This window comes from Haematobia irritans, chromosome 4, assembly GCF_050003625.1.
Source record: "Haematobia irritans isolate KBUSLIRL chromosome 4, ASM5000362v1, whole genome shotgun sequence".
Classification (NCBI taxonomy): domain Eukaryota; kingdom Metazoa; phylum Arthropoda; class Insecta; order Diptera; family Muscidae; genus Haematobia; species Haematobia irritans.
The window spans coordinates 130221678-130233643 of NC_134400.1; the positions used below are offsets into that span (position 1 = coordinate 130221678).

General features: G+C 33.4%; 2 protein-coding genes across 2 annotated transcripts in view; one reads left to right on the plus strand and one right to left on the minus strand.

Moving 5' to 3' along the window:
- The window catches only part of Oseg2 (intraflagellar transport protein Oseg2), a 37242-nt gene extending 30375 nt beyond the window's left edge, over positions 1 to 6867 (plus strand). Inside the window, exons 8-11 of the mRNA XM_075305745.1 lie at positions 62 to 1912; positions 1968 to 2269; positions 6061 to 6501; positions 6557 to 6867. Coding sequence (XP_075161860.1) covers positions 62 to 1912; positions 1968 to 2269; positions 6061 to 6501; positions 6557 to 6805 — 2843 coding nt within the window. The 3' untranslated portion in view covers positions 6806 to 6867. The remainder of the gene's footprint in view (positions 1 to 61; positions 1913 to 1967; positions 2270 to 6060; positions 6502 to 6556) is intronic.
- The window catches only part of dpr20 (defective proboscis extension response 20), a 376137-nt gene extending 365575 nt beyond the window's left edge, over positions 1 to 10562 (minus strand). The window contains exon 1 of the mRNA XM_075307662.1: positions 9501 to 10562. The gene's annotated coding sequence lies outside the window, so the exon portion shown is untranslated. The remainder of the gene's footprint in view (positions 1 to 9500) is intronic.
- Positions 10563 to 11966: the final 1404 nt, after the last annotated feature.

Sequence of the window (11966 nt, forward strand, 5' to 3'; positions counted from 1 at the left end):
GTATGTATATAATCTCCCCTCCACAAGATTATAATTTCTAATTGCACTCTTCATTAATTAGAACTTTTTGAGATGGCTGGCGATATAGCCCATCGCTTGTCAAGGCCCGAGGCTGCCTTGACATTATATCGTAAAGGTGGAGCATTTGCAAGGGCTTTGGACTTAGCCCGCCAACTGGCGCCCGACGAAGTAACTTCCCTCGAAGAAGAATGGGGTGATTGGTTAGTGGCTCGCAAGCAACTTGATGCTTCCATAAACCATTATATCGAAGCTGGTGCCACCCAAAAAGCATTGGAAGCTGCTGTGGGAGCCAAACAATGGCGTAAAGCTGTTCAAATCGCCAAAGTTTTAGATGAACCGGAAGAGATACAACGTTACGCCTTAGATTTGTCAAAACATTTGGCTTTCGCTGGAGATATAGAGGGGGCCGAAGATCTCTTGGTTCGGGCAAATCTCTTCAAGGAAGCAATTGAGCTTCTAAATCGTCATGGAAAATGGGAAAAGGCTTATGCAATTGGAGAAAAATATTTGAAATCCGAAGAAATGCGTGATTTATTTGTCAACTTAGCTGGTAGCCTGGAAGAGCAAGGAAAATATCGAGATGCTGAGAAAGTCCTATTGGCTGTCAATGAACCGGACTTGGCCATTGCCATGTATAAACGACGTGAGCTCTACGATTCCATGATTCGTTTGGTAGAGCGCTATCACAAAGATTTACTCGAGAGTACCCATCAACACTTGGGCCGCACTTTGGAAACGAAGGGGAAATTTAAAAATGCCGAAGTTCACTACTTGGCCGCTAGTGATTGGAAATCTGTGGTTCATATGTATTGTTCAGCTGGACGCTGGGAAGATGGCTATCGCGTGGCCAAACAAAAAGGCACTGATGGGGCCAGCAACCAGGTGGCCTATATGTGGGCAAAATCCATGCCTGTCGAGAGTGCTGTTAGACTCCTCAACAAATTGGCTTTGTTGGACACAGCTGTCGGCTTCGCCTGTGATTCGGGTCAATTTGATTTTGCCATGGATCTTTGTCGGTTCGCTGGCAAATCTACCGATGAGGTCCATCTCAAAATAGCTATGGCTCTTGAGGATGAGGGCAAATTTGAACAAGCCGAAGCTGAGTTCATCAAGGCCAATAAACCCCGTGAGGCCATTCTTATGTATACCCACGCGGGAGATTGGACAGCCGCTCTGAATGTGGCTGAAAGTCATTTGCCTGAGGCTGTAACAGAGATTCTTATTAGCCAAGCAAATGCGGCTTTAGAGACGAAAAATTTCTCCGACTATGAAGATCTAATGCTAAGGGCCCATCGACCCGATCTCATTACAGAATATTACAAAAACGAAGGAATGTTTGACGAGGCCATACGCATAGCGGAAGACCACTTCCCGGCTGCCCTAAATGATCTTAGACGTTTACATTTGCAAGAGCAAAGACGAAGTGGCACATCTGGAGGTGGTGGTGGGGGCTCTGGAAGTCAATCTAACGATTCTAGATCCTATCTGCAGAAAGCAGCTGAATTTGCCAAAAAGGAAGATTTCCGAAAGGCAGCAGAATGTCTCTTGCAAATCGATCACACTAATGCCGAAGATGCGTCAACAGTTGAACGAGCTTTACTGCGAGCAGCCGAGATATGCAATCAATTCTTGGAAGGACGAGATGCCATAGAGGTAGCCAATCAACTTGGCCCTCGTCTACTGCAAATAAAACAAATAGGCCCTGCGGCTCAATTATATTTGGCCGCCGAAATGCCTAAAGAAGCTGTGGATGTTTTCATTAAAGCCGAACAATGGTCCAAGGCTAGGCGGCTGGCCAAAGAACTAGATCCCGAGCTGATGGCCTATGTGGAACTACAACAGAAAACAAGGCTCAAAAGTGAAGGCAATGTGGAACAATTGGCAGATATAGGTAGATAATTGGGAGATTAGATTTCACTTCAATCCTTCACTGATTCCCTTTTCAGATATCATTAGTGCCCTGGATATGTTGGCCGAACAAGGACAATGGCAACGTTGTTTGGACAAAGCCCAACAAGTCAGTTCGCCCGTTTTACACAAATATGTTGCCCTATATGCCGCTCAACTTATCCGTGATGGTGATAGTATTTCTGCTCTTGGTTTATACATGAACTACGGTGCTCCGCCATTGGAAGCGAATTTCAATATCTACACTAGAATTGCTTTAGATTGTTTTTCACTACGCGAAGAGGAATGTTTGGATGGCTTATGGAGAAAATTACGAGATTTTCTTTACCGATTGTTACAGGTAGGTAAATACCTCCTAGGAAGTTTTGTACTGGTTGGCTAGATTGTCATTCGTCTGAAATAGTTGTTGTTGTTGTTAAGCCAAAAATACATTGGTCTACCATTGAAGGTTTATTTCCTCCCGGGTCGGACTCCGACAACAGCTTTAATCTTGTAGCTTCTCACCGCCTCATCTATATTATCCTAATGAATCCTGTTCAGACATGTCTGACTTTCTTTTACAAACCTGGATATCGCACTCTAGAAATTAAATATCTTTCATATCTATCCACAAAGTTGTGATATGTTTACTACGATAACAACCCAAAAGATACCGATTTTCCAACATGTTATTATATCTTCCAACGGAGAGAATTTTGGTCTCCAGGGGAGTACTGTGAAGGCACCCTGTAGCAATTTTAAGAATAAGTATTTATGTTGTTCCACTGCAGTCAGTTGTCTGAGTTGTCCACACGGGTGCAGCATAGTTCAACCGCTTACCGGCCCATTGCCATATAGGTAAGCAAGTGTTGCCAGCATGCGAGTTCCTATAAGTTGAGCTTATCACAAATTGCAGTGGCGTGAACAAACGGCGTAAAAAGTGCGTTGTATGTGACTCTCGAGTTCTTGCATGTAGTAGTTGTTTGTACTACTGCTGCCCACGTAGTGAATAGTGTGGCAGGGGATTTGGTGTCGAATATTTTCAAATTTCTAGCAGCGAATTGACTGGTAAGATCAGCAAAGTAGATGTTAACCGATCAGGAGAAGTTTGAATAAAACATATCAATTCACCTTGGGGAACGCCCTATTTCACCCTACGAGATTTCGACTTTCTATATCTAAATTCCACGTGCTACTGGTGGCCGCAGAGACAATTAGAAAACCAACATTTGGTTTCTGCCGGTGGGGATGTTTTTTTCGATGTCCTCGAACAGTGTGGCATATCTGACCGTATCGAATGCCTTCGATATGTCAAGAGTCATCCATTGATATTATCATCATTACTGAGAGAAGATACGCCATCGCTGAAAAACTAATTGTGGACTCAGCATCGAGATATCACAGTAGAAATTCTTCTCAGCAATATGAAAGAGGGGTGGTAGCCACGGTTGCCACTCGTGTCGAACATAATCTATCAAAATGTTAAGAAAATTTTACCAAAAATCTACAAAATAAATAAATTTTACAAAAAATCTATAAAATAAAAAAAAACATAAAAAACTTCCTATTTTGGTTTTTGGTAGGACTTAACACGAAAATTAAAACTTTTAAAAATATTGAATTTATAGAAAATTTTGTTTCTATTGATTTTTTTTTTAATTTTATTTCTTAACAAAATTTTGTCAAAATTTTATTTCTTTAGAAAATTTTGTCAAAATTTTATTTCTTTAGAAATTTTTTTCAAAATTGTATTTCTTTGGAAAATTTTGTTAAAATTTTATGTCTATAGAAAGTTTTGCCAAAATTTTATTTTTATAGACAATTTTGTCAAAATTTTATTTCTATAGAAAATGTTTTCAAAATTTTGTTTCTATAGAAAATGTTTTCAAAATTTTGTTTCTACTGAAAATGTTTTCAATTTTTTTTTCTACAGAAATTTTTTCAAAATTTTGTTTCTATTGAACATTTTTTCAAAACTTTATTTCTTTAGAAAATTTTTATTTCTATAGAAAATTTAGTTAAAATTTTATTTCGTTAGAAAATTTTGCCAAAATTTTAATTCTATAGAAAATTTTGTCAACTTTTTTATTTTTATAGACAATTTTGTCAACTTTTTATTTTTATAGAACATTTTGTCAAAATTTTATTTCTAGAGAAAATTCTGTCAAAATTTTATTTCTGCAAAAATGTTGCCAATTTTTTTACTTCTATAGAAAATTTTGTCAAAAATTTATTTCTACAGAAAATTTTGCCATTTTATTTTACTTCTTTAGAAAATTTTGTCAAAATTTTATTTCGTTAGAAAATTTTGTCATAATTTTATTTCTTTAGAAAATTTTGTCAAAATTTTATTTCTATCGAAAATTTTAACAAAATTTTATGTCTATAGAAAGTTTTGCCAAAATTTTATTTCTATAGAAAATTTTACCAAAATTTTATGTCTATAGAAAGTTTTGCCAAAATTTTATTTCTATAGAAAATTTTGTCAAAATTTTATTTCTATAGAAAATGTTTTCAAAATTTTGTTTCTATAGAAAATGTTTTCAAAATTTTGTTTCTACTGAAATTTTTTCAAAATTTTGTTTCTATTGAAAATTTTTTCAAAACTTCATTTGTTTAAAAAATTTTTATTTCTATAGAAAATTTTGTCAACATTTTATTTCTTTAGAAAATTTTGTCAAATTTTTTTTTACTTCTACAGAAAATTTTGTCGAAATTTTATTTCTTTAGAAAATTTTGTCAAAATTTTATTTTTATAGAAAATGTTGTGACAATTTTATTTCAAAAAAAAAATATTAATTCTATATATATTTTTATAGAAAATTTAGTCAACTTTTTATTTTTATAGAAAATGTTGTCAAAATTTTATTTGTATAGAAAATTTTGTCAAAATTTTATTTCTTTAGAAAATTTTGCCAATTTTTTTTTACTTCTATAGAAAATTTTGTCAAAATTTTATTTTTATAGAAAATGTTGTCAAAATTTTATTTTTATAGAAAATGTTGTGACAATTTTATTTAAAAAAAATATATTAATTCTGTATATATTTTTATAGAAAATTTTGTCAACTTTTTATTTCTATAGAAAATTTTGTGAACATTTTATATCTTTAGAAAATTTTGTCAAAATTTTATTTCTATAAAAAATTTTCTCAAATTTTTTTTTTTTTTTGTTTGTATAGAAAATTTTGTCAACATTTTTTTTCTATAGAAAATTTTATCAAAATTTTATTTCTGGAGAATATTTTGTCAAAATTTTATTTCTTTAGAAAATGTTATTTTATTTTATTTCTATAGAAAATTTTTCAAAAATTTTATTTCTGTAGAAAATTTTTCAAAAATTTTATTTCTGTAGAAATTTTTTTCAAAATTTTAAGAATTCTACCAACCAACCAAACAGTAGAAAGTCTACCATTTTTGGTAGAATTCTACAAACTGTGGCATCCGTGGTGGTAGCTCCTTAAAAGCGCGATCTGAAGCCAGCTGGAATTCTTCAGAGGTATAGAAATACGCCCAAAGAGGAATATAACACTGCTTTTCCGATTTGGTAGACCTTCATTGTATGAGAAAGGAAAGATCCATTGTTGCTTATTCCACCACAATACCTTTTACGTACTCATAAATTTCCCCTAGCTTATCGATATTAGACTACGTCAGTTCCTCAAGTTCCATGATATTCGCACGAAATGTCTGTATTTGTAAAGTTCAGTTATAACAGTTTATTTTTAATGTGCTAATATAGCAAACGTCCCCAAACAACTGTCCACATTTGAGAGGTGTCCGGTTTTCAGAGTGATCAAGTTTGGGAGGTTGCACTGTATCGATCGCATTAGCAAGCTAGCATTACAGCTATTATGTCTTCGAATATAACTTATAGTGTGGCTAATATCTGGGATATATATCTCGAATAGTTGGGCCTTGTCAGCCCAAGTCTACATTTGCAATCATAAAGATAAAATTTAGATATTTTCGAAAATAGAATAAAATTGACTTTTGATGTTAAAATTTCCCGAACTTTAACGAAAAATGTGTTTTTTATGCTGAGAAAAAATAAAAAAATCGAAAATCGCTACGTCAAAAATCAAGATTGGACGACGTATCCCCATTTTGAAAAAAATCTCATTAAAACCCCTATTTCTATATTTTCGAATAGGCTTTACGTTCGTCAGACTATTCCCAAGCATCCATATGTCAGAGCATTGAAAAATATCTGGTGATAGCCCACTATTACAGTACTCGTAGCGCCTGTCGTCATGTTCAAGCTCTACATCCTATAGCTGTTCGCATATCGATTGCCCTGCTACGATACACGGATATAATACCCGTAGATAAAGGATTCTATGAAGCTGGCATGGATTTACGTAATTCGGGACGAGAAGCAGAAGCTTTTGTTATGCTTAACCATTATCTTGATGTATGTGAGGCCATAGAAGATGGTTCAGGCAATTTAGTTGACCACTCCGATTTAGCAGCAACCGATTTTCCAAACTCAGTACCAATACCCGAAGAGATTCACTTGAAAAATGATCCAAGTCTACACGAAGAGGTCAGAGAGTGGGTATTAGCCGTTAGCATGGATCAGCAAGTTGATCAGGTAGTATTAATTAATTTGTTTATTATGTAATTATTATATATAATTTTATTTTCAGGTTTTACCTATCGATGATCGTGGCCTTTATGAATCCAGCTTGGGAGCAAATGATGTTGCTTGTATTTTAAGTGGATATCCAGTACGTGGTCGTCAACCGGTCACGTTTCAATCATCCGTGCGACAAGCAAATCGTGATGTTTGGAGTAAGTTTTCGGTGGCCATAAAATTATCGCCAACAAGTGAAGTTGGCGATATTATTTCATTCACTGAAAAATGGAATGGTTTGGCAAATTTTGTAATGCATTAAATTTCATATGAACTTTAACTATGACACATTGATATGGAATAAATAAAAGATTATAAACAATATTGGGGTAACATCTCTAAATTTGAGGTTAATTTTTATTGCGGTGCGGCTGTTTTATTTCAGCTTAAATCCCTACAGTAGCTGAACTACATGCAGCCGTTGAGAAGTAACATGAAGTGGCATTCGGAATAAAAAGTGGCAGATTTGTTTTAAAAAGTGGTTTTGTAGATTTGTAGAATTCTTGATTTTGGTAGATTTTGCAAAAAGGTACTTCTTCATAAATTTTCTTTTTAAATAAACTTTTGACAGAATTTTCTATAGAAATAAAATTTTGTCAAAATTTTCTATAGAAATAAAATTTTATTTGTTGTTTTGATCTCAGCTTTAAAACCATTGTAGTTTAGTCAACACAATGGTATTTGGCGAGAATGTTTGTCATGTGTATAAATAGTTATCTAACGTTGTTATGTAGTCCACTCATTAGCGTAGCTAGACAATTTTCCTATAGCCCCCCCTAGCTGAAAATTTATAGGCTGAACTTATAGGTTCAATTAATGTTTTATTTCATAAAAATTAATAACAATATAGGCATAAAAATAACTCGACAATTAATTTATAATAAAGCAACTAAAAGTAGTTCCACACTTTTCCCAGCAAAAAATTGGGAGTAGTTCTAAAGGCACAACTTTAAAAGCACTTCCAGAAATGTTCTCACAAAGAAGTTAATTATTTTAACTACACAGGAAGTTTTTTTACTTCATTTTTTTCATATTTTAATGCGTAATTTTTTGTTTTCTGTAAAAAAAAGTAAGAATAAATCAAATGGTACAAATTATTCAAATTTTGCCACAAAAATGCTAAATTCATTATAGAAATTTTTATAGAATTTATGCAAATATTCGAGGGAAAACGTTTCAAACAAGCGTTAGAATGCATTAAAAATCATAAAAAATATAAAAATTAATTATTTGGGAAAATATAACAAAATTTTTTAATTCACATTCAAAACACTGAATTTGGATCACAACTTAAGAAGTGATGCAAATTCATTGCAACGGCTGTTGAAACGGTGGACATTCGTTCAATGACAATTTCATATTACATTCATCGCCTCTCCGCCAATTTTGCACCACTTCCGGACCCAAAAAGAACATGTTCACTTCTTTTTGGCTATGCTTTTTTTTGCAGCATTATTAAGATATTAATTTATGAAAGAATAGAATCAATTACTATTTTTTTAATTAAATTGACTAAACCAGACTAAACAAAATAATAAAGGAGCTTTAGTTATTCAACTAAATCAAAAGTTCAACCACAGATTTATTTTATAAATATCAGATTTCAAACATTGCCATCGGCAACTGCTACCACAACCAAAGTAATTCGATTGTGCATGAAAGTCTATAGCGGAACTTTGTACGGTTGTATATACTTGTTTAATTTTTAGAAAAATGTAAAATCGTAAATAGGTTTTCAAATTCTGGGGGGGGCTAAAATTTTTCTGGGGGGGGGGTCTAAGCCCCCTCCCCAGAGGCCTTCCTACGCTTATGAGTCGACTGAAGAAATAAAGTAAAACACAAACGTACAAAAATATTGTCCGTGGAAAGTTATCGTGACACACAAAACCAACTAAATGGTGCAGGACTAAAAAACTTGCTGATAGTTTCAATTTTGGATCTTAATAAAATAACCTGTTGGCTAAGGAGAAGAAGCGGATATTAAACGCATGCAACTAATGTTGGCGGCAACGGAAACTCTCAGTGTTTGTGTTGCATGTTTTTTTATCGAAAGAGAACTTTATGTTCTCTTTCGTTAAAAAAAAAATTAAACTCTTATTTTCTCACTCGCAGTTTTGGGTTTTTTTGTTCCCCTTTATAACCATAGACATTATAATACATAGGGCCTGTTCGAAACCGCAACTTTTTACTAGCATTGGTAAAAATTTGACGTAAATCGAGGTGAGTATAATTTCACTAGCCCAGGGGGCTAGTAAGAAATTTGACATTTGTTTAAAATTCTTGACATTTACGACATCACTAGACTTGGCATGTTTTGATTATATCAAAATGAACAAAATGTAGTTTTATTTATTGAAGAAGTGAGTACACAAAATTAGCAATTGTTTTTCACCAAAGTAAATTGATATCTCACCATAGTAAAAAGTTTCGGTTTCGAACAGGCCCATAGATGATCCACTATTCCATTTAAAAAAAAATGTGTCAGTTCCAAAAATTAAATTTCTGACATTTCGTTTTGATTTTTTCGTAATGAGTCAGTCCCAAACATTAATTTTCGTGCATTTGCTTTTGTGTTGTTCGTAAAGAGCAATGCTGCTCAAAATTAAATTTCGTATTTTCGCGGTTGTGGTCACAATTTTTTGTTCAAATATGAACTTTGAATATATTAACTTATTTATAAATCCTCTGGTGCATCATAAACGTTTTTATTTTGTGTAAAATTGGCAAACTACAAAGAGTAAAACGAAAGAGAATGTAAGCGTGCTCTTATTTTCTTCGTTTATTCTTAATCTTCGGATCTGTCAAACATCGTTTGACACGGATGAACCATCTATATAATATAGAGTCTATGACAAGCAATGTATGCTCAAGATTGTATGTGTGTGAGGAATACAAATCTTATTTTATTTTCCTACTACAAGAAATATTTAATAAATAACGCAAAATTTCATACTCACCAAAATTACTTCCACAAAAGTACAGCACGTAAGTGGTCTAACAGCTATGTATTGGACAAATTTCTCCAATAACAACAAATTTATGTAAGCATTTTAAAAATTTAGAACAGTAAAGAAACTTACATGTAAAACACGAATTGGATTTATTCAAATTATTTGACGATTATGTTTGACATGAGTATAGTTTTTTAACACCGTTTTATAGTTCACAGAAGAAATAAAATAAAACAAGTATATAGAGCAGTAAGTTCGGCCGGGACGAATCTTAAATACCCACCACCATGAATTAAATATAATAGTTTACTTTGAAAACTCTCCGTCGCAGCAGGTTTCTTGATAATATATAGAATATTAGGGGGTTTGATGACAAATTGTCTCCCAAGCAAATCAGTTCAACCAGATTCTACATATGAAGACTAGATCAGATTCTGGATTTATGAGAACCAATTATCGTGTATGTGATGAAATAACGCCTTGATTTAAAATCTTAAATCCGTAGATTTCTTCCGCCATTATTTAAATGAATACGATGAGTAAACTCTGGAAATTTTACTTTCAGTTTCAAGCAATTTTCATGATCAGTGTCTCTAAATACAGTTTCTAGAAGCCCAAGAAGCAAAATTGGGAGATCGGTCTATATGTGGGCTATACCAAAACATGGACCAATGGCCAGCATTTTCGGCACACCTTTTTATGGTTCTCAAGTACCTATAGATTTTCAATTTCAGGCAAATCGGAAAACGGTTTATATGGGGACTATATCAAAACTTGGACCGATATAGCCCATCTTCGAACTTGACCTGCCTGCAAACCAAATTTCAGGACGATAGCGCCATTATTGAAGGTTGTAGCGAGATTACAACAGACAGACAGGCGGACATGCTTATATCGTCTTAGAATTTCTCCCTGATCAAGAATATATATACTTTATATAGTCCGAAACCGATATTTCGATGTGTTACACACGGAATGACAAACTTATTATACACCCATCACCATGCTATGGTGGTGGGTATAAAAACACACACAACACTACCAAAATATCAAATTTTTATAACACACAACACGAACTACACGATACGAACGTAAAAATCGAACTGTTAGTTTAGTTTTGGATGATAATAAAATGACCTGTTGAGCAAGGAGAGGATGCGCATGCAGTGTTGCCAATAAAATTTTAAGAAAAATCGTCACTTTTTCCCAAAAAAAATCGTCATAATCGGCATTTGAATTTTAAAAATCATTAAAAAAAATCGGGAATTTAAATAATAATAAAATTAAACGTATGTTTTGGTTACGCATTCTGAGTAAGCATATCCGAAAAGTACACGAACGCCATCCAGTAACTATTTGCATATTCTAAATTCCAGCTTGTAAACATTAAACACAATAAATGCATCCAGATTTTATATCGCAACCAACATAGTAGTTAGGGTATAATAACTTTGATCCGAACAAAAATGTGCCTACCAGAAATATTGATTTTATACTCCATAAAACATACTGATTCATCGGTCGGTCTGTCTATGTATTGTTCGCAGGATTCCGGTCCAATTCTTTTGATGAAACTTACTTCAGTGCGTTTTTTTTTTTTTTTTTTGGCACAAGGACGAGCGCTATTGAATTTGGAGAAAAATCGGATCAAATTTAGATAAGGCCCCCATTTATATGTATCGCCAGATTTCAACCAATGGGGTCGTGTTGAGCCTATTTACTAAACGGTCGACATCAAATTTAATGCAAGGTAATTAGGAAACCTTAAAGTAAGCAACATTTCATCAAAATCGGTTCAGATTTCGAATTCGCTCGATTTTCCCACATTATTGAACGGAGTAAATATCGTCTTTTTTGAGGCAAAAATCGGAAACTGCTATTTTTTGAGTCAAAAATCGTCAAAATGCCGATAAATCGGCAAAATTGGCAGCCCTGTGAGCATGCATCTCATATTGATGGTAACGGAAGCTCTCTCAATGTTTGTTTGTTTTCTTTTTTATCGAAAGAGAACATACTCGCATTTTTGGGTTGTGTTCTCTTTTATAATGCACATCAAATACGAAGATGGGTTATTTTTATTTTATTACATTCGTTATTATATCCACAAAGTATAACAAATTTAAGACCAGTTGCCAATTTATCGGCATTTTAACGAATTTCTCTAAAACAATAGAAAAATGACGATTTTCTGATTTGTGACTCGAAAATTACGATATTAGCGCCGTTAAAAAATGTTTACTGGAAATTGTTCGCTTACAGCGAAAACCCAACAAAAGAGGGATGGAGAGAGATTATATTTGACACACTGAAAAAACAGTGAACCCACCTGGAAGAAAACTTTCGGTTAACTTTAGAAAATTTTGAATATTTTTAGAAAATATTAAATAAACAGTATTACAAACGCTGGCATCACGCTGATGTTATTAAACTAAGAAAATATTTTTCGAGAAATTCAAGAAAACTTATTAGATA